The following is a 27,309-nucleotide window of genomic DNA, read 5'->3' on the forward strand; positions in this document are numbered from 1 at the left end:
AGGCAGAAAACGGAGGAGATCTGGATAAACGCGTCGGTGGTCACAATTACTAAATAAAAAGTTTATATTTATGTGTTTCATAAAACTGATGAACGAACCAGGAGGATAGAAACTGGAGAACTGAGGAAGAGGGCGGGCGAGACTGGAGGTGAGGAGAGAGAGAAAGGGATGGAGGAGAGCGGATGATGAGAAGGGAGGAGGAGGAGCAGAGAGGAGGCAGGCGCTACGGAGGACTCGGCTGCAGGACAATGGAGCGTCTCCGCCGCGGATCCTAACGGGCTTCAGGAGACTGGATCAGAAGGTAGGGCGCGCGGCTCTGTGGCGCGCGGCGGGGGGCCAGTCCCCCCCCCCCCCCCCCCCCCCCCCCGCCACGAAGCGGATCATCACAGGCGGCGGGAAGCGGCCGCGGGCGGGCAGCTTCCCCCGCGGGGCCTGCCTGTATGCTAACCGGCCGCCTCTGCCTCACAAGCCGGCGATGCGACGCCGCTTCAAACGGACACAACTCCCACCGGGCGCCGCTAAATGTCCCCCCCGAACGAATCGGGGCCATAAATCACGACAGGAACCCCCCCTCCCCCCCCGGAACACCCGCTCGCTGCTGCCCGAAGCATCAGGCCGAACGTCTCCACAGAAAGCTGCGGGTTCGGGTTCACGTCAGTCCGGACAAAGGCTACCGTTTCCCCCTGATGTCAGCAGAGCTTCACCCGGACTCGTCTACGTCTTCCGCTGCATTCGGCCCCATTTTGCGTCACTAAAACTGCGCCAAATTCAAAAGAATTTAAATTATAAAGTAAAAGCGGAGGGTAAAGGAGGAGGGGGGGGGGGGGGGGCTCTCTCATTTCACAGCCGCTTTTACCGAATTTAAGCAGCTCGGGTCTGTGTTCTGGTTCTGCGGAATTCATGGCAGCGGTCCGTCCGGAGGAGCGAACCGGCGCCGAGCCCGGCGGGAGATAAAAGCGAGCTTTCCGGGCGGGAAGTTCGGAGCTCGGCGCTACAGCGGAACTCCTCCGCAGCTTCCGCCTGCAGGAGCGGGGCTGCTGGGGGGCCGAGCCGCTGCACTGGTCCAGACCCCCCGTCCCCAAAGCACAGCTGAATGCGTGCTGTCATTGTGTTTACTAGAATGTCCCCTCTGTGGAGAAAAGCGCGCGTGACGCACACAAGCGGCGTCTGTCTCGCGCCTTGTTTTGGAGGCTGCGGGGCGACAAAATGAGGCGTTCAGGGACCTCCCCAGAAATAGAACCGCATGTCAAAAGTCATTTGGCTGCAGAAGATGATCAGAGCAGACAGCAGCCTGGACCGGGGGCTTGTCCGGCCGGGGAGCGCGTGGACCTCTGAAGCAGGATTGTTTTTATTTTATTTTATTTGTAAATGCTATGGCTTCCCATTCGGTCTGTAGGACATAGAAAAGTGAGAAAAAACCCTGAAGCAGGCGGAGGAGGCTGCTTCATCTTGTTTTTAACTGTCTGACTGACTGCACCGCCCACAGGAAAGGTGCAGCAGCAGCAGCGTGTCTCAGCAGGAGCCCCCAGCTTCATCTGAAAAGGCTGTTGTTTTTCCTCTATTTGCTCTCCTCACATGATCATTGTGGGAATCTCATTTGGTGAGAAAGTGTCACATGACTGTCGCCCACGCCGCCCTGTAAGCTGCGTTTTACTGAGCTGCTGCTGCACCCAAAGTCTGATTCCAGACATCGATTAACCTGCAACTTTCTCTCTTCATTAGTTGCTTCATGTGCTCACGACAGGAAATGGTGACAAAGGTTGGCTTCACGCTCATGCTGCACCTTTAAACGGACAGTAAATCTCACACCTGCACACACACGAATGCTGCAGTTTTTTTTGGCAAGTCTAGTCTTTGCCATTTGGAAGTTGCGTTTTTAACATTTCTATCAAGTCCCACTCCGATCATCTTATGGCTTTTTAGTGCAAAACACCAGTTCTGTGATGCAAGAGCTAACAGATATTCTGAAAATATGCAAATCAGTGACATTTTTATGTCAACGAAGCTTACCTGAAGTGCAGTCCTGACATCTTAACACGTCAATGAAAGACACTGTCAGATGTGAGCAGCAAAAACACAAAGGTTAGATGCCTCCAGGCTGCGACAGTGCAACTCAAGCTGCACGATATTCCCTCTGGAGGCATTGATTTCAGCCTCTCCTCTTTATGCAAATGTTCTATTTTTACATTTCCATTCTAAACTTTTATTGGATACGTCTTGAGGTTTAAAGTCCCACTCTGATCATCTTTCGATCTATTTTCAAAGGGGCGTTCTTATTATGATGATGCCATATTTTAGCCATAAAGGGGGAAAAAAAACGTCGTTTTCTAGGACATAATTTCTGCAGAGCGTCATCAGAAATTCGCTTCTGACTGTTGGAGTTATCGTCTCCAACCTTTTCCCAACTGCATTTTTTTTCCGTCTGCTCCTGATTCGCGACGATCGGAACAAAGACGCACTCAGAGATGCAGTTTTCCTCTAATAATCGTCTTTCTATTTGTCCTCCAGGAACAGAAAAGAACACGCAAAAGCACCATTTTCATGGGAGTGGGTCTTTAAATGGTTTGTTGTGGCTGTTTGCATCGCGGCGGCCGCCTGCTCTGAGGTTTTTAATGTTAATCTGACAGGACAAAGTCTGCTGCAGTCACATACATGAAACACGTGTGTCTGGACTTACAGTACATGTATCTCCTCTCTGTTCGGGATCATTCCTTCAGTAAGAAAAACAAGTCGGGATCAATTTTCTGTATTTACTCGTCGTGTGCGAGCTCAGATGAAACGCTGTGTGTAATTTCTGTTCTGTGCGATTCAACCCGGAAGTCGTCTGCTAGTCCAACACATTTTTGTTTTTCTTCTTACTGCTGTAGGTTCAGGTTGGAAATGCGATTTCGTCCAAAGTCCTTGGACTTAATTTATTGGAAAAGTTGTCGAATTCTCTCAGTCAGTGAGCAGATGTCAGTTTGAAGTGCGATGACCAGCTCGGATCTGTGTTTCAGCGCCTCACGGGGGCCGGTGTGGGTGTTTCCAAACACGACTCAGCAGTTCTGAAGGTGTTCTTCTCACATTTTCCCTCCCCTTCACTCTGCAGGTGAATGTAGGTCCACTCCGGGATGCAGCCGCCTTCTCCTGGAGGCATCTGATTCGCCAAACATGATGAAGACCGAGCCCCCGGCGGCCAGCGGGGGGAACGGGGCCTCCGCCGGAAGCGGTGACAGTTCCACTCTGAGGAGTCCGTCCCCCCACCGCAACGCCTACGAGGCGGGGCTGGCGGCGCTGAAGAAAGCCACGGACCATCTCAACAATGCCGCTAACGGAGGCGCCGGCCCGTCCTCCAAACCCGCTCTCCTGCCCCGCCCCAACGGGAGGGGCCGGAAGTACGGCTCCAACGTTCACCGCATCAAGAACATGTTCATGCAGATGCAGTCCCCCGGGGACGAAGAGGACGGGTCCAAAGTGATCGGTAAGAACCAGTTTGGTCAAACTTTGGTCGCAGTTTGTTCTGTAGGGAGCTGCAGGTGCTAGCATAGAAACCAGGGCAGAACAAAATACCAACACTTCACACATGCATTTAGCAGATTTTTATTATTGCAAAATATCACATATTTATCATTATCTGTTGGGCATTTATCCTTAGCGTGACATATTTATTCCTATTGCGATATATCGCACAAATATCTAATATATTGCAAATTTATCGTTATTGCAATATGTCAGCCATTTGTCATTATATATCGGGCATTTATTCTTAATTCAGTATTTTGTATTTTCATCTGAATTGCGATATATCGCAAATATCTTAGAAATATATTGCAAATTGCAATCAGTATATCAGACATTTATCCTTATTGCAGCCTGTTGCACATTTCTTGTTATTGCGATATATCACATATTTATCATTATTACTATATATTACAAATATTTTATTGATATATTGTAGGGCTGCACGATATGAGCAAAACTTGCGATATGCGATATTAGTGATCAATATTGCAATATAATTTGCGGTATGTAAACAAATAGCAAAACAACCAAGAACATCATTACATTGCAACAGTTTAAAAAAACGATGCTCCAAATGACCCTCGTTGACGTAGGAGGCAAACATCTAACATAAAAGGGCTCATCTGATTGGTCAACATCGGAAAGGGTCCATCCAATTGGTCAAATGCATAAATGGATTTATTTGATTCGTTAAATGCTTCAAGCTGCCATAGGATTGTTTTAGCACATTTAAGGCAACCATTGTTTGCGATTTTCAAAGACTTTTGCGATATGGATATAGCACTGCTTGATATTGCGATAACGATAAATTCCACATAGCTATTAGCACATTTTTACTTTTTTACATCACATTTATCAATATTCCAATATATCACACATTTACCCTTTCTGTGATACATCCGACAACTGTGGTTATTACGATATATCGCATATTTACCATTATTGCCACATATCGTATATTCATCAGTATTGCGATACAGTAAACCCTTGTTTTTCGCGGGGGTTATGTTCCAAAAAGAACCCGTGATAGGCAAAACCTGTGAAGTAGAAGTAGAAACCTTTATTTTTTTTTACAATTATTATACAATTAAATACTCTATTATACATTGAAAAGAAAGAACAAACCATTTTATAGGCTCAAGCATTTGTTTCACAAATCAAAGTACTTTAGAAACGTTTTTTTCAACAAATAACTTCTGTACTTTACTGTCAAATAATAATTTTAATCATCGATGTGAACAGAAGGCTTCAAATTGCGGAGATCAGCCCCGCCCACCGCGACCCGAGAGTAATTGAATTAAACGGGAGAAAATTTAAAATGATTATAAAAAAAATACAAAGTACAGTCGGACAAATAGTGACTCAGGTGTATTTCACTGCTCTTCAGACTGAGCCGCTGCATCCTGACTCCCGAACAAACACACCTGCAGGAGAAGAACATAGTGATAAGCAGTTGTTGTCGCTCTTTTTTCTTCTTTGCAAACCGATCCTTATACACCGACATGCCACCATCGATTATGTTGGAGAACTGTAATGAACGGCTCATCAAAGGGTCCCATTCTTGAGCTACTCGCTGAAGTTCAGTGGCCATTCTCACCATGGTTGCTAAGCAACCAAGTGTTAGTCCTTCCTCCTCATCTTTAGCCACACTTGTGTCCTCTTCTTCCTTCTTCTTGCTTCTGTCGCTCCACAGCGTTTTGTCGACAAAATGGGTTTTAGAGAAACATGAAATTGCAAGAGAATTTGCACCGGCAAGCTGTTTTACGTATGTGTGCATATTAAACTGTACCATTATTGACGCACAGGTAAAGAAGAAGCGGAGTGACTTTTTAGCCAATTAGAATGCAGAACACAATGCACGATGCAGATCTGTAAAGTAGCAAAACCAAGAACAGTAAACCGCGTTATAGCGAGGGATCACTGTATATCCGACAACTGTTGGTATTGCGTTATATCGTATATTTATCATCTTCGTGATATCTCACATATTTACCATTATAGCGATATATCGCATATTTACTATTACTGTGATATATCATCATTATTGCGATATAATGCTAATTTACCATTAATGCAATATATCGTATATTCATCATTATTGCGATATATCACATATTTATCATTATTAATATATATTACAAATATTTTATCATTATATCGAATATCGCTATTAGCACGTCTCGCACATTAATTCTTATTTACATCACATTTATCTTTTCTGCGATGTATCCGACAACTGTTGTTATTGCGATATATCATGCATTTATCATTTATCATGCATACACGCAATATATTGCGTATTTGTGGTTATTGCAGTATTTCATGCATTTCTACTTATCGCGATAGTAAAAGAGTAAAGTTGAGATTGATGTTAGCACTTTCAGGGGTTTACAGGTCAGTATTTCTGTTTGCTCTGCTGTTGCTTCACTGAAGCCGTTCCTCTGCGTTTGGCAAACGTGGATCCGGATCTCTGACGGCTTTCTGCTGGAAAACGTCACCAGACTTTTCCTGTCGTTTTTTTTCTTGTGACTCTCGGCTTTGACGTTGTGATTCTAACTGTGCCCCATGACCTCTATCATCGTTCAGGGAAGGACGAGCCCCCCAAACTGTCCCTCCCTAAAGGCCTCGGTGAGAATGTCGACCACAGCGCCTTGCTGAACCTCGGGAGTTCGGTCTCAGAACGGGTGAACCGCTTTGACTCCAAAAGGGGCGGAGAAGGTGGAGGTTTGTCCAAACTCCAAGAGACCAGGAGGATCTTTGAGCAGCGGACTCTGCAGGTGAGCTCCTCCTCCTCCTCCTCCTCCGTGTGGGGGTTTGGGTTTTGGTCTTGGACTGATCCCTCTGTGGTTTTTAGGAGAAACAAGCTGCCACCAACCGCATCTTGCTGAAGAAGGAGCGCGCGTCCGGCTTCCAGGACGGCCGTCTGGATGTGGTGGCTCGCTTCAACGGCTCCACGGAGGCTCTGGATCGATTGGAGGATCCTCCCACCTCCGCTGCGGCGCCCGTCCCCTCGGCCGCTGCAGCCGCAGCCGGACCCGGCGACGCCGTCAGCCCCACGGTGAGCCAGCTGAGTGCCGTGTTTGAAAAAAGCGAACAGCAAAACAATGTCTACCTCCCGAAACGCCGCTCGGCCCCCGCACTGGCGCCAAAACCCAGACTTCCCGACAGAGTAGAAGGTGCAGAGAGGAAGGTGAGGGGAGCGGCTGCTTTCAAACGAGTCTGGGCGTGTTTTTATAGGTCGGACTGAGCGCCTCTCTCTGTCTTGCAGACGAGGGCCCCCCCAAAAGGGAAAGAGTCCAAGGAGGAGACAATCGCAGGAGAAAGGGGGTCGCTGGCAGAGGAAGCGTCAGAATCCGACGCCTCTCACAAGAGGAAACCTCCGGAGGACGCACAGTCAGGAGACCAGCCCCCAAGCCTCTCCTCCTCCTCCTCAGTGACGGTCGGGTCCTCCTCTTCATCATCTGAGCCCAAACTGGCTGCTGCAGACGGGAGCGCTTCAGAGGTAGCGGCGGCGCCGTCGTCTGCAGGAGAGCAGGACAGCGCCAGCGGGGAGCCTGAAACCGGAGGCAGTTTGCTGCAGGCCGACGTCCACGCTTCTCTGGAAAACGGGGAGAAGGAGCGTCCACCCTCCTCTACCTCATTAGAAGAGAAACAAGCAGACTCTGAGTGGAAAGAGGAAGAGGAGGACAATGACGACGGCTCGAAAAAGGAGGATTACTCGGAGGGAGATCTGGTGGACGTCAGCGCGTACAGCGGGCTCGGGGAGGAAGACTCCGGGGGAAGCCAGCTGGACGAGGACGAGGAAGACGAAGAGGACGAGGAAGCATATCACCCAGAGAGCAGTTGCTCCGAAATGCCGGGCCTACCCGAGGAAGAGGAGCAGCCGCCGCCCAATAGGAAGATCCGGTTCAGCACTGGACCAATCAAGGTGGGCGGGTCTTATCTCCTGTTTAGATTAGCAAGAACACAAAGACTGAGGGACTTTCCTCTCTTTCCTCTCTTGGTGGGAAACGACCTCAGAGGTCAGCAGCGTTACATGTGGCTCGCTGCGTGGTCATCTTGTCAACAATCAGCTCTTATTGGACCGATTCCTAAAACTACTTAACCTGGTTAAAGTAAAGAGTTTAACTAGAGGCTGAAACTAAACTAAACATGGAACTTCAGTTCAAAAGAGCTTTCAGAGTTTTAATAAAAAGGTGGGAAATTTATTTTATTGTTTGACTTATGTACATACATGTACATGTAGACATGCAGTATAGACTGTATGTATGACAACGGGTTTATGACATTTTGGCTTGAAGATAAAAGGCCATCCATCCACCCACTCATCCATCACATCTATTCATTCATTCATTCATTAATCCATTCATTCATTCATTGATCCATCCATCCATCCATTCATTCATTCATTAATCCATTCATTCATTCATTGATCCATCCATCCATCCATCCATCCATCCATCCATCCATCCATCACGTCCATCCATTCATTCATTAATCCATCCATCCATTCATTCATTCATTCATTAATCCATTCATTCATTCATTGATCCATCCATCCATCCATTCATTCATTCATTAATCCATTCATTCATTCATTGATCCATCCATCCATCCATCCATTCATTCATTCATTCATTGATCCATCCATTCATTCATTAATCCATCCATCCATTCATTCATTCATTCATTAATCCATTCATTCATTCATTGATCCATCCATCCATCCATTCATTCATTCATTAATCCATTCATTCATTCATTGATCCATCCATCCATCCATCCATTCATTCATTCATTCATTGATCCATCCATCCATCCATTCATCCATCACATCTATTCATTCATTCATTAATCCATCCATCCATCCATCCATTCATTCATTCATTAATCCATTCATTCATTCATTGATCCATCCACCCACTCATCCATCACATCCATCCACCCACTCATCCATCACATCCATCCATCACGTCCATCCATTCATTCATTAATCCATCCGTCCATCCATCCATCCATCCATTCATGTTAACAGAACATTCCAGCACATGTTCTTGTCAGATGTTCAGACCATTGACTATATAAGAGAACTGGACTGAGTGAGTGGGACGTCACCCATAGTAAATAGTTTACTTTTGCTTCAATGAGATGAAGTATTCATATTTTTCGTGAACCAGACATGTTGGAGTCAGACAAGGTTGGTAAGCAGTGATTGGTCCGATAAAACCACTCTAACCAATCAGGAGCGAGCTGAATGGGGCTCATCAAGAACATGTTAAAAAAAGGTATCAGAGCATGAACGGGTACTTCCTGTGTGGAACGCCAGGGCCTCAGGCGGTTGAGTTTTCAGCCAATAATCAAGGGGTCGGTGGTTCGATCCCCGCTCCCCTCAGTCAACTGTCGTTGTGTCCTTGGGCATGACATTTCACCCTCCCTGCCTCCAGTGTGGCTCCACTGGTCTGTGAATGTGCATGAATGTCCCGGTGTTGGTCAGAGGCGAACTGGCAGCCACGCCTCAGTAGTTACCATCACCAAGTGTGAATGAATAACGGACACATCGTAAGCACTTTGAGCGTCTATTGTTAGTTCTCACGTACGGTCAGTGGATCAGACTGTAGAGTAATCATAGCTAGGAAGCTCACTTCCTCCACCTGTGTCTGACATCGTTTCTGTTTGGTCAAGTTTGTTTCCATTGTAATGAAGACAGTTCTACACATCGGGTTCTCCATATTTAAACTCTCTGACATTAGCTGTTCGTTTCCCTCAGTGAGACCCAAACCTCTGCTCACATCATCCTCTGATTTACCGAATGATGAACCGTGAGTGGAAGGAGGAGACTTCAGCGCATCAAGCTGACATGCAGCTCATCCGTTGTGGTTTCTGCGTCTGGCTGTAACAGCGGGGTTTCATTTGTGCTCGCCGCTGGTGCGTGCACTTTTACCAGAACACGGTGCACGTGAAGGCGTCAGATCCAGATCCAGAAGAAGTTTTATTCTAAATGATCAAACATCTGGATTCAGTTTGAATGTGTTCCAGAAGAGAGTCCGTCACATCGGCGCTTGTTGGTTTGGTTCTGTAGGTGCAGACACTCCTTTGATCAAAGAAGGAAGAGGACAGGAAGCGGTTTGTGCAAACATGACGCTTCATCTTCTGCTGAACAAAAGTGGAACTAAAGAATCTGCTGTTATGAAATATCATGAACACCACAGAAGGGAACCAACCAACCGCTGCCGTGATGGTTGGAGTGATTCTATCAGGAACAGAGCAGGAACGTTCGATGACAGAACAGGGTTAGCAGCTGTCCTAATGTGATCCCGTTGGACAGTTCGTTAGCATCTCATCTTGTTTTGGTTGCTCTGCTGCAGCCGGTGCAGAACACCCGCAACGAAACGCATCCTGACAGGCGATGACTCGCCTTCTCAGAGATGACCACACAGGACAGCAGCGGTCTGGCCTTGAACGGGTGACGGCTCCTCCTCGGTCACGTCCAGTCTCATGAAGCGGCCCGGAGACGTGGTCTGACCCTGGAATGCAGCTGTTCAAACATCCGTCCGTTCATGGGAAAAACCATCCACTTCTGGGTCTTTTTTACAAGATTTAGCAGGAAAACAAAACGTCTTTTTTTACCCACATTTTACTCCAAAAGTTTCAAATCTTTTCATTTCATAATGATCTCTAGTCATAGTCATCTTTGAGCCAAAGTTTGTCTTGATTTAAGGTTTGACTGATGAATTCAACTTTAAACCACCTTAAACCACTACTTTAGAACACCTCAGACCACCTTAAGCTACCGTAAACCAATTTAAACCACCACCTTAAATCATTTTATACTACCTTGTGGTGGTTGTTCACCTTTCGGCACATCCCCTCAGGGGTCGACACAATCAGCTTTCCCCGAGTCTCACAGCTGATGTGGCAGAGATTTTTACACCGGCTGCCCTTCCTGACACGAGCCTCTGTTTGATCCGGGCTGGGGACCGGCACAGGGAGATCCAGACGCGACTACTGTAAGCGTAAGGATCCGTCATTGTTGTGGCTGTGGCTCTGGAATCGGGTCCAGCCTTCGTTCCTGCCTTTTCTCCCTGTTCCTCCGTCTGTTCTGGAGAACAATGCATCCCTGCTCCTCCTGTTCCGTCTGCGAGGAAACCTCCGGATTCCGTGGACGGGTTCTTCTCCTGCTGTGTTCTGGAGGCTCTTGGATCCATCTTGGATCTTTGCTGACGTCTCTGCACCGTGAGCTCAGCTCAATTCTGTAATTCGCTTCCAGTTTTGAGCGTCGGGTATCTGCTGGTTTCCTGCTGCCATGCGGCACGCAGCGTTGGCTGGCTCCAAGAAGACCAAATTCCACGGACTTCTAGAGAGAAGTAAACTTTTACTCAGTCATTCTATTGGTCAGAAGAACCGTTCTTTTTAACCCTTGTGACATCCTAGGCACTTTAACGTTGGGAGTTGGGTCATCTAGACCCACTAGACAGTGCGCTGAACCTTTTTTCTTCAATCATTTGTGATCTTCACTGGTGTCCATGAAATCTTTCCACCTTTATCCACCTTTGTCATGGTAGAAAGAACACGTCAATGGAAGGGGGGGGTCATCTGGACCCCACAAGATAGCACAAGGGTTAAGTTTTCCCTGTTTGTTGGAGAGGCCCTCCTTTCAGGCACAGAAGTGGAGGGTTGGTGGTATGGGCTTTCTGTCCTCTTTGCGAGGGCTCCATCTGTCTGTGTGGCATCAGGAATCATGAGACGCAGCAGAAACAGAGCAGGGCTTCAGGAATCCAGACGTCAGTCCCAGTGTGAAGATAAAAGAGGGAATTGATCCACACGCTTGTTCCTGTGGATCAGTGGGACGTCCTGTGTTGCACTGATGGGATCAGGAGCCAAACGGTTTTTGTGACGCTGCGTAGCGTGAAACCTCACAGGTCAAAGCTCTGACGTTTGCGGAACTGGATCAGCGGGACTCAAACGGACACAGAAAACGGGTGTCACAGTGAAAGCTGTGCTGCAGCGGCCAACCCGCGCAGCGAACAGTTCGGAACTGCCGGGGTTTCAGGTGGCAGTTTGTAGCTGCAGGAAGCATCGCTGTCTGGACACGTCGGGGTGTCGCAACTTCCGAGCGGGTTGGAAACTGTTGCCATGGCGTCACGGTGAGGGTTCAGAGTGGTTCTCCGGCCCGGCAGACAAAGATACACGCTCGCCGCGTCTCCAAAGACCTGGAGGGTTCAGAAAACGATCAAGCAGGCAGACACTCTGCAGAATCTGCCTGGAATTCCTGCGCCGGTGCTGCTCACACGGCGGGCTCTGTGAAAGCGGCTGGAATGTGGCGGGGTGTGTTTGTTTTCCCTGGGAACGCGTGCCTGCGCAGGAACACGCTCAGGAAAGCAGGTTGATGGGATCAGAACGAAACCTGTTGGTATTAAAAAAAAAAAAAAAGCTGGGGGGAGGGGGGGGGGGACGGGCCTTTACTTTGATATCAAAGTGGAAATCTGTGTCTGATCCAAGTTTCTGTCCCAGGAACACAAAAGCTGAGGTCAGATTTAAAGGCAAACTGCAGCCAGAGCCTGTTGAGATTACCTGTTGGATCCATTTGAAAGCTCTCTGGGTTTAGATTATAATCCAGAGAGGTGGCAGAAGATTTCAGGAGAGGACTCCTTTGCTTGGTGACATTTTCTCTTTGAAGCCGGGTGCGTTGAAAAGATTTTTAGGTTTTAAAGCGCCCTTCCGCTTCTCTGCTGGTGGTTGGACTGCCGTGGGGTCATTTTGACCCGAGTTTCTGCTCTTATTAGATATAGATTTTTAAATGTGACCAATTTATATTGGCTCCGAATCAATAAATACAGTGAACAAAAGTGGAAGGATCTGTATTTCCAGTAAAAAATGTAGGTTGAATGCTATAGTGCTGAATGAAAATGAAACGTAACCGTTGTGCTATCTTAGATGACCCCCCCCTTCCATTGACGTGTTCTCCCTACTATGACAAAGGTGGATAAAGGTGGAAAGATTTCATGTAATCCATGGACACCAGTGAAGATCACAAATCATTGAAGAAAAAAGGTTCAGAGCACTGTCTAGTGGGTCTAGATGACCCAACTCCCAACGTTAAAGTGCCTAGGATAGCACAAGGGGAGTTATAGGGTAATAATTGGCAAAAGAAAGAAAGAAAGAAAATGAAAAAGTTCACCATAAATGAAGTGAAAACAGCACAGTAGCAAAAAAGATATTTGCAAAAAAGATATTAAAATGCCAGCGCCGGGTATCGAACCAGCGAGCTTCTGCACCAAGGATTCCTCATGTATTTCTATGGAGGCAAAAATCCTGGAAATCTTGAAAAGTTCAAGGATTTGACGGACCAAAAGTCACAGCTGGAAAAAGCTGAACATTTGAATAGTTGAATGGTTGAAATAGATTAAAAATTGTAGGAGTTAAGCGGCCAAAAATGACAGAAGATACTAGAATAAAGAAAGAGAAACAGGAAAACAATGGAAGACTTTATAGCATTCAACCCATGATGAATTATTACATTAGAAAAGTACTAAAAGCAGTTTTTTACCCTAAAAGATAAAAGAAAATGCCTCAAACTTGAAGAATTGACAGATTTTACAGGCATAGATTAATTCATCGTCCATTTTATTTATTTTATGTCAAAGTCAAGGTGATGAACCGGCGTGACTTTAAAGTCATCCACCGTGTGAGAAAACACAGAGCAGCATGTTGGGAAAGACGTTCTGCTCCGCTCTCGGGAACGCCTTCGGGCAGAAGGGCAGACTTTGTCAATAAACGGAGAAAAATGCCAAAAAGCTTGTTCAGCCAGAACCTATGGGAGCCCAGAGGGAGACGGAGGGAGATTCTGGCTTTTTCCATCTGTGGGCTGCAGCAGAAAACTGGGAGCCGACTCCAGCGGGGGCCACTCCAAACGCTCCACAGGGTCACATTTGGTTTATCTCCGGCTCTTTACCGTTGTTGTTTAGCATTTCAGTGTTTTGCTACATCCAGTGCAACTTGAGACGGCCTTGAACCTCCTGACTGACGCACTCGGGAGGATCAGCTGTCTCAGGATTTACCTGGACAAGTCCAAAGCCCAGCAAAGAGAGATTCCTGACACTTTGGAAGGATTTTATTCATTTGAATTCGCCAAATGTGAAGTGAATTCATGATTTCTTTTCTTTCAATTCTATTCCTTGTTCTTAAACTAAATAGAAAAGCACTTTTGCTGATTTGAACATAAGAATTAAGCCTTTTTTCACACAGGTTTCATCACTAGTTTGGTAAAAAAGTCCTCTTTGTAACCAAGACGTTCATTTTTCTAGATAAAAATATTGAAAAAACAAATCAATATTCAATCAAACAACATCGTAAACTGCTGCATGAAGGTGGTAAAAACAGCATTTTCATTGGAGTGGGTCTTTGAAGCAGAGGCATCATGAAGTTACACGACGAGCTGAGAGGCTCGTATGGCAGCTCCATGGTGACCAGACTTTAGCTTTCCACGGCTAACCGGGTTCACGGGTCACAGCGATGAACTTAAAGCCGTGCAGAGGCGACGGAGGTCTGTACCTGCAGGACGTCTCCTGCAGCAAAGAGGCACGAAAATCCTTTACTCGTGAACCGAAGCCCAACTGTCCGTTTTTCCAACAAATCCTCGGAAACAGCCAGATAGCAGAAAAGCAGAAAGCTGAAGACAGTCCAGGTCTGGTTGATCCCCGCGTCAGAACCATGGTTTGGTAAAAGTTAGAATTAGGGAGGGGCGATAAATCGGTGCCAGTATCGGCCGATATTTGCACGATTTGAGTTTATGCATATCGGTCTGATATTTAAAAAAAATCAACCGATATTCCTCTGACTGTTCTCAAAACACTTTAACGTTGGGAGTTGGGTCATCTAGACCCACCATGAAATCTTTCCAGCTTTATCCACCTTTGTCATGGGAGGGAGAACACGTCAATGGAAGGGGGGGGGGGGGGGGGGGGGGGGGGTCATCTAAGATAGCACAAAGGCTTATAGAACCAGGAACTTGTGGTTCACTGTTATGTCCAATAATCCATAAATGGTCTCATAGATATATTTATATGAAAGTGATACTTGTTCCTTTGAGATCATGTACTGGATGTTAAAAAGGTCATGTGATTGTCCAGTAAAAGATAAGTTGTGCTTTTCTAAACCTTGTACTATCTTGTGGGGTCCAGATGACCCCACAAGATAGTACAAGGGCTGATAAAGAAACAACCGTAGACACTTTAGTATCAACAAAGTTGGCCTCAGTGTCAAGGGAAATATAAGTTATTGGCCAGTGATGTTGGCCCATCTCTAATCAGAATGATTCCAGGCCTGGAAACTGCTCTGACGTCTAAAGCGCCGCCTTCATAAGACGAAGAACGGATGAAACTTGATTTGGACTTTCAGATTTAACCCTTGTGCCATCCTATGACCCCCCCCCCCCTTACCTTGATGTGTTCTCCCTACCATGACAAAGGTGGATAAAGGTGGAAAGATTTCATGTAATGCATGGACACCAGTGAAGATCACAAATCATTGAAGATAAAAGGTTCAGAGCACTGTCTAGTGGGTCTAGATGACCCAACGTTAAAGTGCCTAGGATAGCACAAGGGTTTATGCTGCATGGAGGCTCAGGAACCTCCTTCCTCCTGCTGTGGTTTGACTTCATTCTACGAAGAGAACCAACTCTTCTGCATACAATGAAGCCTCTTAGTCACATGACGAGGAAAGTTGTTTGAGTTGCATCATCATCATCATCATCTTCTCCTTCAGGCGGACTTTGTAACGTCGTGTCCTTATTGAGCCTTTCATATCCCTGAGTGGTTCATTCCTGCTTTAGGAACTTTTCCTCCTAAGCTTTAGGAAGGTGCGGGACTCCTAATCATGGATGTTGCTGCTAACATGCCTTATTTTTTTTTTGACTGAAACGCACAACACGTCCAACCTGGAGGCAGATGGACTAAATAGCAGGAGACCACACAGGGTGCCACTCCTGTCAGCTAAGAACAGGAAACTGAGGCTACAACTCACACAGACTCACTAAAACTGGACCATAGAAGATGGAAAAACGTTGTCTGGTCTGATGAGTCTCCATTTCTGCTGCCACATTCAGATGGTTGGGTCAGAACAACATGGAAGCATGGATCCATCCTCCTTTGTAACGGTTCAGGCTGGTGGTGGTGGTGTCATGGTGTGGGGATATTTATTTGGCACATTTTGGGCCCCTTAGTAGCAACTCCACAGCCTACCTGAGTGTTGTTGCTGACCATGTCCATCCTTTTCTGACCACAGTGAACCATCTCCTGATGGCTACTTCCAGCAGGATAAGGCGCCATGTCCTTAAACTGGAATCATCTCAGATTGGTCTCTAGAACATGACAGTGAGTTCTGTGGACTCAAACGGCCTCCACAGTCACCAGAACCCAATAGAGAACCTTTGGGATGTGGTGGAACGGGAGACCAGCATCATTAATGTGCAGCAGACAATTCTGTCATGTCAACATGGACCAAACCATCTGAGGAGTGTTTTTGTGGAGTCCACCAGCAGGCGGTGAAACTGCGGTGCCGGTGTAATTGGGTCTCGGCCCGACTTTCTTTGGACGTTAGCGCGTGTCTGCCGGCGCTGGTTGAAGCTGCACAGCTTTAGTTACTCAACAGGAAGGAAACGTGACGACAGGAAACGGTGTGTTTCTGTGCGCATACGCACTTGAGACCACACAATGCTGCTGCTCCCCCCTCCCCCCACATCCCCATCCCCATCCCAAAAGGCGCCTTCAGCTTCACTCGTGCACACACTTGTGCACGAGTGCTTGAATGTCTGTTTGCGGGTGTGTGGATTAGCATATGCACCAGACAGGGACTGAGAGAGAGAGAGAGAGAGAGAGAAAGTCAGAGCCAAACTCCCACTGTGCCTGCCCGGTGGTTGCCATGGAGACGAAGCCATGTGATCATTTCAAATGATCACCGGGGAGACGGATGCTGTTGACCTTTTGCAGGCGGGGGAGAGGCGGCGTGGTGCACAGACTCCAGTCTCCAGCACACAGGCATGCTTTTATTTTGGAAGCACCGATAAGAGCGGCGGCCCTCCCGCTTCCTGTCAGAGACGCTGCTCCAGAGGACCGTCTCCGCGCGGGAGCTGGCTAATCTGCTGACCCTGCGTGACCTTTGACCTCTGCCCTGCGTTCAGGTCTTCACCACCTACTCCAACGAAGACTACGACCGACGCAATGACGACGTGGACCCCATGGCGGCGTCGGCGGAGTACGAGCTGGAGAAGCGCGTGGAGAAGCTGGAGCTGTTCCCCGTGGATCTGGAGAAAGGTTTGCCGGCTCAACGCACACAGACTCACACAAACACACACTGACACACACAGGCCTCTGCAGGAGCTCCATCATCCCCTTATGGGATTAAATTCAGCGCAGATTAGCCTAATTAGCGTCTTGGTATTCTGGAGGCGGGGGATTTGAACCAGCAGCCCTGCGTGTAAACAGTGGAGGCAGAGATGTGAGCGGTCAGAGGTGACACACTGGTGAGGATCACCCGCTCTGTGCTTTGGCGTCCCGCAGACAGCGACGGCCTCGGCATCAGCATCATCGGCATGGGGGCGGGCGCCGACATGGGCCTGGAGAAGCTGGGCATCTTCGTGAAGACCGTCACCGAGGGCGGAGCTGCGCACCGAGACGGCAGGTACCCCACCCGCCCACCCACAGACGTGCTCAGACGTCAGGTAGTTGCTTCTGTGACTCTTCGGCTTCACTGAAGCCTTCAGAAGCTGCAGATAAGAAGCCGTGGCTCTTATCTCGCCCTTCAGATAAGAACTGCCCCGGCATGTTACCCTCCGCCTGCTGCAGCCACATGCTCTGATTTCAGAGAGTCTAAACAAACCTCGACGCTGCATTTTTTAGAATTCAGTATCTTGGCTGAACTTTGCTGCCATAAGCGTAACCGCTGGGGTTGTAAGCCAGGTTCTGTCCGCTCTCTCCATGACGGCCTTCTGTGCGTTTTGCAGGATCCAGGTGAACGACCTCATCGTGGAGGTCGACGGGACCAGCCTGGTCGGCGTCACTCAGAGCTTCGCCGCCTCAGTCCTGCGCAACACCTCAGGAACGGTCAAGTGGGTCGGCGTTCTTTTTCCTCGTGTTTTTTTGCTTCTGAACTCTCCGGGTGACCGGAGGTGTTTTCTCGGGCCGCAGGTTCGTGATCGGCCGGGAAAAGCCGGGGGAGCAGAGCGAGGTGGCGCAGCTGATCCAGCAGACGCTGGAGCAGGAGCGATGGCAGAGGGAGATGATGGAGCAGAGATACAAGCAGTACACGGATGAAGATGAGGAGGTACGGGCCAAACCTCTGCTGTCCTTCCTCCAGCTTTCACTGCAGCACGCCAGGGGGGGGGGGGGGGGGGGGGGCGTGGCCTCAGAGCCTTTTAATAGCCTCAGGAAATCGTAACTGTCAGTGTGTTTGTGTTTGTACAAAATGTCGGTTCCGCCTTCTTTCTGCATCAGCCCAACAGCTCCCCCTTGTGGTTGAGGTTGAAAGTTCAGTTCTTATTAGCATTAAGCTTGATAACTTTTCATGTCACTAAAGCAGAATCCCAATGAAGAAGTTAACCCAATAATAACAATAATAACTCATTTTTAAAGGTGTATTTTTTGTGTTATTTACTGTTTATCTGCTCACAGAGGGGCCTAACCCTTCCTGGGCCTTTTTGAGTGTTTTGTGCTCATTTATAATCCGTTGCAATGCTAGATATCCATCCTCTTAGTATAACCCAGCTTCTTTTTTTTTTAAATACAAATTTTTTTTGTTTATGCAATCGCTTTACAGTAGACCTGAAACTGTGCCAAAAAACACAAGTCAGAGTGGCCATTTTTTAACTTCTAAATTCACAAAAATTAAGAGCAAACTGTTCTTATGTTTTACAGCAAAGATAAACAGCGTATAGATAAAATGAAAAAAGAAAAAACAAATCCAATTAGAGGCCAAAACAACATCCTTCAGACGCCTTCCTGGTACGAAGGATCGTCCACCTCATCATCCGCTTCAAATTCCCAAGAAATCTTTCTTTAAATGATTGAAACACCTCAATATGTCGGTCACATTTGTCGTTTTTTAGTCATTCTGCTGGTTCACGTACAGACAGACTCAGCAAAACTCTGAAAACCTACTCGTCCATCTCGCTCGTTGATTCTACGATCCACAGGAGAGAAACTGAGATATGACTGGGGGGCTTTTATTTTGAAAGAAATTCTTTTTTTCTCTCTTTATGCTTCTGTTTTATTTATACCAGAATAACAACTGTTTATTTATATTTATGTTAATAGTAATAATGACATCATTCTTCTAAAGACTGAAGTCAGACTTTGTGGCTCCTGCTGGGTTTTGTCGGTGAAAAGATGGACCCGAACGGTTCTTTAAGTGTTAAAGGTGGCTCATCCTCGGGTCAGGGAGGGGAAGTCAGACGTCAGCGTTTGCTCAGAATAACCTGCTCGTTTACGGGAACCCACAGACGGGGGAATACGCCACAGACGAGGACGAGGAGATGAGTCCAATGTTCCCGAACTCCATCGAGGTGTTCGACCTGGCGGAGCATCAGGACTCTCTGTCTCCGGTGGAGCTGGATCCTGAAAAACTGGCCCACAAATACAAGGAGGTTAGTCTGGAGGCCGCACCCCGACCCCTCCACCCATGCTTCTGAACTCTGACCCGGGTTCTCCTTGTCTCGTCTTCGTAGCTGCAGATCAAACACGCTGTCACCCAGGCGGAGGTGCAGCTGCTGAAGAGGAAGGTGAGCTCCGCCCGCCTAGGCGGAGGTGGAAATCTCGGCTACGTTCAGCTCCGCCATAACTCACTTTTCTCTTCTGTGGTTTTTGCGTTGCCCCCCGTTGACTCCAGCTAGCTCACGCGGAGCAGGACCGGCTGCGCTGGCGGATGGAGCGCGCCCAGCTGGAGCAGAACATCCGGGACAGCAAGGAGAGGATGGAGAAGCTGGAGAGCTACTGGATGGAGGCGCAGTCGCTGTGTAAGGTAAGACGGGGAGGCTTTGATCGCCCCAGAGGATCCGGCAGTACCCGCCCGTCTGTGTTTCCAGGCCGTGGACGAGCACCTGAAGGAAACCCAGGCCCAGTACCAGACTCTGGAGAGGAAATACAGCAAAGCCAAGAGAATGATCAAAGAGTACCAGCAGAAGTAAGGACAGGGGAGCAGCCTGAGGCCGGAGGAGCTCCACCACACACTGACGCTGACCTTTCTGACCTCTAGGGAGGCGGAGCATCTGCAGAAGGAGGCGGCTCAGCGCCAGGCCCAGGAGGAGAGCCAGGCCTCGCACAAAGAGGAGACGGACAACCTGCAGGAGAAGGTGAGCGACATCCTCCGTCTGAAAGGGTCACAGTTCATCACCATGACGACTGACAGGACGTCATGGTGATCGAGAAGAATCTGAGGTTCTCCAAGCGGAGGCAGATCGTGGATGGAGATGAAAGGAGCTGAGATCACAGCACCGTGTTCCAAACAAAGAGATTATCCTGGATTATATGACGTGTTCATGCAAGTTTCAGGCAAAACAAACTCATTTCAAATCATTCTATAATGAATTAAATCCCCAAATCTGGAGCTAAACCGCCTCAGCTCTTTGAACTATATAGAATACAGAAAATCCCAGCAGCACGGTGGCGGTAGTGTGATGATGTGGAACTGCTCTGAAGGTTCAGGGCTCAGTGGACCGGTACCAGTCCAGGGGCCTCATTTATAAAGGTTGCGTACGCACAAAAGAAGGCGTACGCCACTCTCTACGCAATAGTTGAGCTTTATAAAAAGCAAACTTGACGGGAAAATGTGCGGTCCTTCACTCAGGCTCTGACCCAGGCGTACGCACAAAAACGGGTGAAATGAGAAACGGCAACACCGTCGGCAGATGGAAGAAACACGTGAAAGTGAAAATGACCATACTGCCTCTCATAAATAACAGGAAGACTTCACAAAGCAAGTCTTACAATTAACAGCCAACACGAACACGAACACCCGTTTGACCGATCAGCAGTGAAACAAATAAAAAAATCAAACGAAAATTACAACAGAAATTCAAATGAACACATATTTGCAAAAAGAAAAGTGAAACATGTTCTGCAATATTGGCATGTTGTGCAATTCATCCTCATAAATAATATAGTTAACAGAACGAAATAATGTACAAAACTGATATTCTCGTTAATGTGTCCGTCTGTCGGAGCAGATTTAGGTGCAATCAGACAGACAGATGGATAGATAGAGAGAGACGTATTAATTGTCTACTGGGGAAAGTTGTTTTCATAGTAAAACATTTCTTCATAAGCTACGGAATTATGGTATTCATGCATATGCCTTTAGTTTGTTTTATTTTTGATAAAACAATGTATGGCGTATGTCTCAACCATTCAGAAAGAAACAACAAATTACATTTGCGCTGATCAATTTCCCATTTCCACGTCGATTATTACCGACATCTGTAGCTTGTCAGATGTAATTAAATGGATGGAAATAAAATGCCCCATCACAATGCGTAATGACGCACAATGGCTGATCTTGCGCTCTTAGAAGATGTGGCAAATGGAAGAATTCGGAGAGAACGCATCTTTAGACAGCAAGGAGACGTGCTGGCAAACGAGGACGACTGGCTTATGAGCCGGTTCCGACTTCCTCGAGCCGTCCTCTTGGGCCTCTGTGGGCTTTTGGGCCCGGCGTTACAGAGGAGCACTCGGAGGAACCACGCGTGTCACCCAGTGCATCTGGCGCTCCGGTGCCCCCCCCCCCCGGTGGCAGACACACTCTGGCGATGCAGCGCTAGACGTTTTTTTGCCTCGACTTCGATGTCCGACCATTTCTTTTTTATTTCGGCCACGGTCCGAGGTTGTGAGGCTGCAGCATTTACAGCGTCTGCCGCCGTTTGCCGCTCACGTGCCTTTTTGGCATTAGTAATGCCCACACTGTGCCCTCCAAACAACACTTTTCTCCACTTTTCCACCTCGCCAACGATAACTTCTACTTCACATTGAGTGAAGTTACGTTTTTTTCATTTCCTCTCGGTGTTTGCCATGATTTCTCAAGACATGAATATTAATTTGTGGGCGTTTCACAGACTATTTATGGGCAACTATGGGCGTGTCATGTAGCCGCAAAAGCTGCGCAGCATTTAGAATCGGTTGTGATTTATTAAGGGAAAGATGCGTAGGATGTGCGTGCGCACGGTTTTATAAATCCGAATATTTCTGTGCGTACGCACGTCCTATGTTTCATCCGTACGCCACTTCTGACGCAAATCCTACGCAAAGTTTTATAAATGAGGCCCCAGGCCTTTTGTGCTCCTCTGGAAATTCCTGAAACAGGGTCTCCTCTGTGAGGTTCTGAGACCAAACTCAGGATTGTTTTGGTTCTGGAAAATAATCCCAGAAGTCCCCATGAGAACCAAACCCGACCTGCGGTGTGGAGTCCACCTCAAGACTCAAATCCAACGTACAGACGTGACTTTGAACGTCTCATTTCAGCAAGAGACCCACTCTGATGAAAATGGTGTTTTTAGCATGCTGGGCTGTAAGCTAGCAGGAGGGAGTGTAAACAGAGAGCTCTCAGTAATAGGGAGGGGAACGGCGGTGGGGGTTACTCAAATGAACGCCTGCCGCTCTGCAAAAACTATGGCTACGTTCACACTGCAGGCTGAAACAACCCAATTCCGATTTTTTTTTTGCCCCTATGCGACCAAGAAAACGAAACAGGTTTATAGATGTTGGCTAAAAAAACAGCATCATCATCATAAAAAGATTTCTGGCAACGCTTTGAAAATAGATCCAAACAGGATTGGAGTGGATTCATAAATAAAGATTTTGCTAAATATTGATAATAATCCTAAAAATATTCTAGAAAAATGTGCGTTCTTAGAAGGAATTTCACTTCAGAAAAACATTTTGAAGGAAAACTAAAGTTTTAACTGAGAAATGAATAAAATCTGAACAGAGTCCAGAATTTTTGTGATTCGGTTTACTGTCTTTGGACGTTAAGAGTTGAAGTGAGGGCTGCACTGTGGTGGAGTGGTTAGCCCTTCCGTCTCACGGCAAGAAGGTCCTGGCTCAAATCCCAGCTGTTCTCCTCATGCATGTGAGGCTTTTCTCCCACAGTCCAAAAACATTCTTCTTAGGTTCTGGTGATTCTAAACTGTCCCCGGTGACGCAGCCCACCTCCACCCAGTGGTAGCTGGGATAGGCTCCAGCAACCCCATGACCCCAAAAGGGGTTCAGCAAATTCTGAGGATTATTTCAATTCTGGGAAATAATCCAGGATTTAATGTGTGGATGGTGATGAGATGGATCAGAGTTGTCCTCTGCTGTGTCTCCACAGATATCTGACTTGGAGACCAAAGTGGATGCCTTGAAAACCCCCCAACCGTCCTAGAATGCTGCCGATTCCCGTCGAGGACGAGGAGCTGGGTCTTCATCTCAGCCAGAGCTGTGTCCATATTCAGTCATTAGCAGCAGCAGGAGGAGAGGAGGGGACAGCAGGCTGAGGACAGGGACGGTTCTGCCCCCCTCCGGTCCTCCTCATGTGTCTTCCTGCTGGTCACTGCAGAACCCGCCGCTGACTCTGTTCTCCATTAGCGGACGATCCATTTGCTCCGTCTGTCACCTTTTTCCCCCAAAAAGCGCTTTTAATACCCAGGCTCGTCACAAAGTGCTTTACGGAGCGACAGGGTGGAGCCGAGGGGGCGTGGCCGGAGACGCTGACCCTCCTTTCTTTTCCTGGGATGTTTGGAACAAAAGCAGATTCTGTGATTCTGTGAAGTGCTAGCCGGCTCAATAGAGGTGTTGTTTGGGTCGGAACCTCCTGAAAAATGTGGAAAAAAACAAACTTTTGATCTGGAACTGGAGGTGCAGAGAACTCTCAGACGTTCTTTCAGGTGTGAAACCTGTTGTAAATACCCTCACATGTATTCCAGGTGGTTCGATCCCAGCGGGGCTCTCAACCTCCTTTGGAGAGACGCTTCGGCCCTTGTTCCCCTCCCCCTTTAGAGCGAGTCTTGTGGGGATGGGGTCACACCAGCACCAGGTTCAGCTGGCGGTGGCGGGACACTCAAAAGCATCAAATTCCTGCAGTCAAACTCCCCAAAACTCAGAAATTACTTTGTTTGGAGCTAATCTGTGGGTTAATCCCACAAACAGGCGGTTGATCTTTGCCTCCTCGTCTCAAACGGTTGACGTATGCATGAGCATGTCCCAAAGGGTGCAGACACTCTGAGTTTTAAAAAGTTTCACAAATTCTACGCTGAGGATAATTCTAAAACCTGCTCTGCAGTGGCAGCTCAGACTTCATTTCATCTGCAGCGAAGGTTCATGCCACTAATCTGGAGATACAAACCCGGATTAGGACCACGAAAAAAAAAGAGTCCAAAAATGTATCTAAATGATTAGAACTTTATATGCAACTAAAAATGCAATTTGTCGACTACTACTGACCAACGGAATTCCACCAAATGTACAGACAGTTTACGTTTATCGCCTAATTTAAAACAAATGTCGTTTTAGATTAGAAATTTGCTCAAAGCAGTATTAATCTGCGTGTTAATCCAAAAAGGGAGTTTTTTTCTCCATTTACCTAAAGATCAAATCATCTAAAAATTTGCAGTTCTTCTCATCAAACATGGCCCTGCCCTTTGTGAGCCATCTGGACCCCCCCCCCCCCCCCCCCCCCCGTACCGATTAGTTTTCAAAAGATTAGGCAAAAGCACGATGTGAAAGTTGGAGTTTATTTTTGACGAGCACATGGTCACGCTTCCAACAGAGATCTTAGTGGGCGGTCCCTCCATTAGTGCAAAAGCACCAAAGAGCTGCTCCCTGAGCTGAAGACACCTCCTCACTCCTGTTAGGAGGAAACTACAAGGTCCTCCACACCTGCCTGTACCGTCCCTATTGTGGGAATCTCAAGAAAGGAGTCCACCTCAGGAGATGCTGTCAGTTGGTTCCTCTAAGGCTCCTCCGGCAGGGGCCACATTCCAGAAGCCCCCAAACCTGTACAAGCACATGAAGCTTCAAAAAGCTCACGCAGCTTCATGAGCTTTTGAAGCTTACGCAGCTTCATGGGCTTTTGAAGCTTATGCAGCTTCATGAAGCTTTTGAAGCTTATGCAGCTTCATGGAGCTTTGGACGCTCACGCAGCTTTATGAAGCTTTTGAAGCTTACGCAGCTTGTGAAGCTTCAGAAGCTCACGCAGCTTAATGAAGCTTTTGAAGCTTATGCAGCTTCATGAAGCTTTGGACGCTCACGCAGCTTCATGAGCTTTAGAAGCTTACGCAGCTTCACGAAGCTTTGGACGCTCACCCAGCTTCATGAAGCTTGTGGTGCTTCAGAAGCTCACGCAGCTTCATGAGCTTAAGAAGCTTACGCAGCTTATGAAGCTTTTGAAGCTCACGCAGCTTCATGAGCTTTAGAAGCTTATGAAGCTCAAGCATCTTATGAAGCTTCTGAAGTTTACGCAGCTTCATGAGCTTTAGAAGCTTATGCAGCTTCATGAGCATTAAAAGCTTGCGCAGCTTATGAAGCTTCTGAAGCTCACGCAGCTTCTAAAGTTCATGAAGCTTCAGAAGCTCACGCAGCTTATGACGGTTCTTGTTTATCCAGGTCTTGAAGTTAAGTTTCAAGTCCACATGAACCCCAGATGCCAACTTCAAGTTGGCTCCTTTCTATAAAACTCTTGATAATAAAAAAAACTTGTAAAGTCTTCAATTTTAGAGAAGGTCTCGTGATGTCTGTAGATCTGAAAAATACGTTTAGCTTAACCAAAAGTAGAAACTTCCTTTTAAGTCGTGCAACCATTTATTCAATTTAATACGATTTTTAATTTAACTCAAATTAAATAGTTATTTAATTTAAAGTTCAGGTCTAGGCCTCCAAATGTTTCTTTGAAGGCTTAAACCTGAAAAACTCTCCCCTCCACTAAGCTAGCAAGTGTTGACATTTTGTAACCTGTAGCTGCTAAAACAGTAAAAACAAAAAAGACATTTGTCACATTTTGACCTTATTGGAGAAAATAAAGTAAATGTGACTCCCAAACGCACAGGACATTTCAGCTCTGTACATTTTTACTCTTTGTTTTTCTTTAGCAATTAAAAACAAATCAAAGTATAATGTGGTTCCTGCTAGCCTCTGTGCTAACGGGATAGCTTAGCCTTCTGTAAGTGCGGTGCTTTGTGGGGAAAAGCCGCAGCGTTCTGGAAACTGTGACCATGTAAACGCGCTCTGTGTTACTGACGTGGCGTGAACGTCTCAGTATTATGGCTTCCAGACATCATTCAGGTCAACCAGGAGCCAGTCAGGTGGTTTCCCGCCTCAGCCACTGGACAGTTTACTTTCTTCACTAAATGCAATAAGTTTCTGCGTGGAGAACATGCTAGTCTCTCAAAAGTCATCGCATTTACATATCTCTCGGCTCCTGCCAGTAAAAGGATCATTTATGGCAGATCGGTGCTCGGAAACATGGATTCATCTGAACAGCCGCGGCTTGCTGGCAAGCTTTCATCCGGTCATGTTTCTGGAAAATCCTAAACTTAAATTAGGCCTTTTATTTTTGCTCTAATCCACCACAAATAGAGTATTCCTGTTTCTGCAAAAACATGTTTTAATTGTAAATATATATCGTAAACCCAACTAGTTTTCAATAATCCAACATTTTGTTGAGTAAATCAGTTGTAGCCCTTGTGTGATCTTGTGGGGTCCAGATGACCCCACCCTCACATTGACGTGTTCTCCCTACCATGATAAAGGTGGAAAGATTTCATGTAATCTATGGACACCAGTGAAGATCACAAATCATTGAAGAAAAAAGGTTCAGAGCACTGTCTAGTGGGTCTAGATGACCCAACTCCCAACATTAACATTGGGAGTTGGGTCATCTGGACCCCACAAGATACCGAATGGGTTGGAGAAGCTGCACTTACTGAGTTTTTGTATTCTGGTCTGCAGGAAGTGTTGTTTTTGTGTATTTTCTCACAAACAAGAATGTTACTTTTTGTTTTTCAACCCCTGTTTGATTGACAAGGAGAAATGCCATATTAGATTTTTTTTCCCGCTGTAAAATGAATGAATTTTTAAAAGAAGTGTTTTGTCCCAAAAGTTGCTGTATTGACAAAAAAAAAAATGCTCGTATTTCTTTGTGTATGGAATGTAAATCAGCCATAAGCAGCTCTTCAGTGTTCATCTTCATGTGGAAACTATGTGAACGCGCCAACACTTCTCGTTTCACCAAATTGAATTCTGGTCACTTTAAGCTCAGCGGGTGATCGGTTTGCCTTCTTTTTAGACAACTTGCTGCTTTCGCCTCTACGAAGCCTTCTGTGTGTTCAGAGCTGTCCGTCTGCCCGCCCCTCATGTCTGCAGTACAACAATAAAACCAGGCTGTGGTTCAGCGTCTGCTTTGGTTGAAGCCTCTGACTGTGGGTCGAGGAATTTAAAGACCCACTTCAATCGTTTTTTGATCTATTTTCATAAATAGTCATGCCGATTTTAGCCAAAATCTAAAAACCCGTGTTGTTTTCTGGGACATAGTTTCTGCAGAGCGCCTGGCGTTCTGCAGACATTCACCTCTTGAAGTGTGGGTGCGGATCAACCCCGCCCCCCTTCCCCTCCCCCTTGTTGAGAACTCACTGTTTCCTCTCTGGCTTCTACGTCACAAATAGGATCTTTTTCTAATATGATCTGAATAAATAAATACTCAAAAATGCTATTTAATCTTAATTTTCTTAATATATGTTCTCCATCACCAGAAAAATTCTACAAAAACATCATTTTCCTCTGAGTGGGTCTTTAA

General features: G+C 46.8%; 1 protein-coding gene across 2 annotated transcripts; it reads left to right on the plus strand.

Moving 5' to 3' along the window:
• Window positions 1-26,912, plus strand: LOC101165312 (neurabin-2). 2 transcript variants are annotated; one of them, XM_023957771.2, is made up of 15 exons: window positions 1-301; window positions 3,089-3,460; window positions 6,088-6,278; window positions 6,356-6,691; window positions 6,770-7,429; window positions 16,679-16,811; window positions 17,058-17,178; window positions 17,501-17,605; window positions 17,685-17,820; window positions 18,995-19,138; window positions 19,220-19,273; window positions 19,381-19,512; window positions 19,577-19,674; window positions 19,747-19,843; window positions 22,852-26,912. In XM_023957771.2, exons 2-15 carry the CDS (start codon window positions 3,151-3,153, stop codon window positions 22,903-22,905), a joined length of 2,571 nt encoding a protein of 856 aa, XP_023813539.1. In that variant the 5' UTR covers window positions 1-301; window positions 3,089-3,150; the 3' UTR covers window positions 22,906-26,912. The 2 variants fall into 2 exon arrangements, with proteins under 2 accessions (XP_023813539.1, XP_023813540.1); XM_023957772.2 differs by having other exon boundaries at window positions 6,356-6,559.
• Window positions 26,913-27,309: the final 397 nt, after the last annotated feature.

This window comes from Oryzias latipes, chromosome 8 (assembly GCF_053564925.1).
Source record: "Oryzias latipes strain Hd-rR chromosome 8, Olatipes_Hd-rR_3.1".
Taxonomy (NCBI): Eukaryota; Metazoa; Chordata; class Actinopteri; order Beloniformes; family Adrianichthyidae; genus Oryzias; species Oryzias latipes.

Coding starts and splice junctions, on each gene's coding strand:
- LOC101165312 (XM_023957771.2), top strand. CDS start 3,151: ATGATGAAGACCGAGCCCCCGGCGGCCAGCGGGGGGAACGGGGCCTCC. Junction 7,430..16,678: donor TCAGCACTGGACCAATCAAG/GTGGGCGGGTCT, acceptor CCCTGCGTTCAG/GTCTTCACCACCTACTCCAA. Junction 19,274..19,380: donor TGCAGCTGCTGAAGAGGAAG/GTGAGCTCCGCC, acceptor CGTTGACTCCAG/CTAGCTCACGCGGAGCAGGA.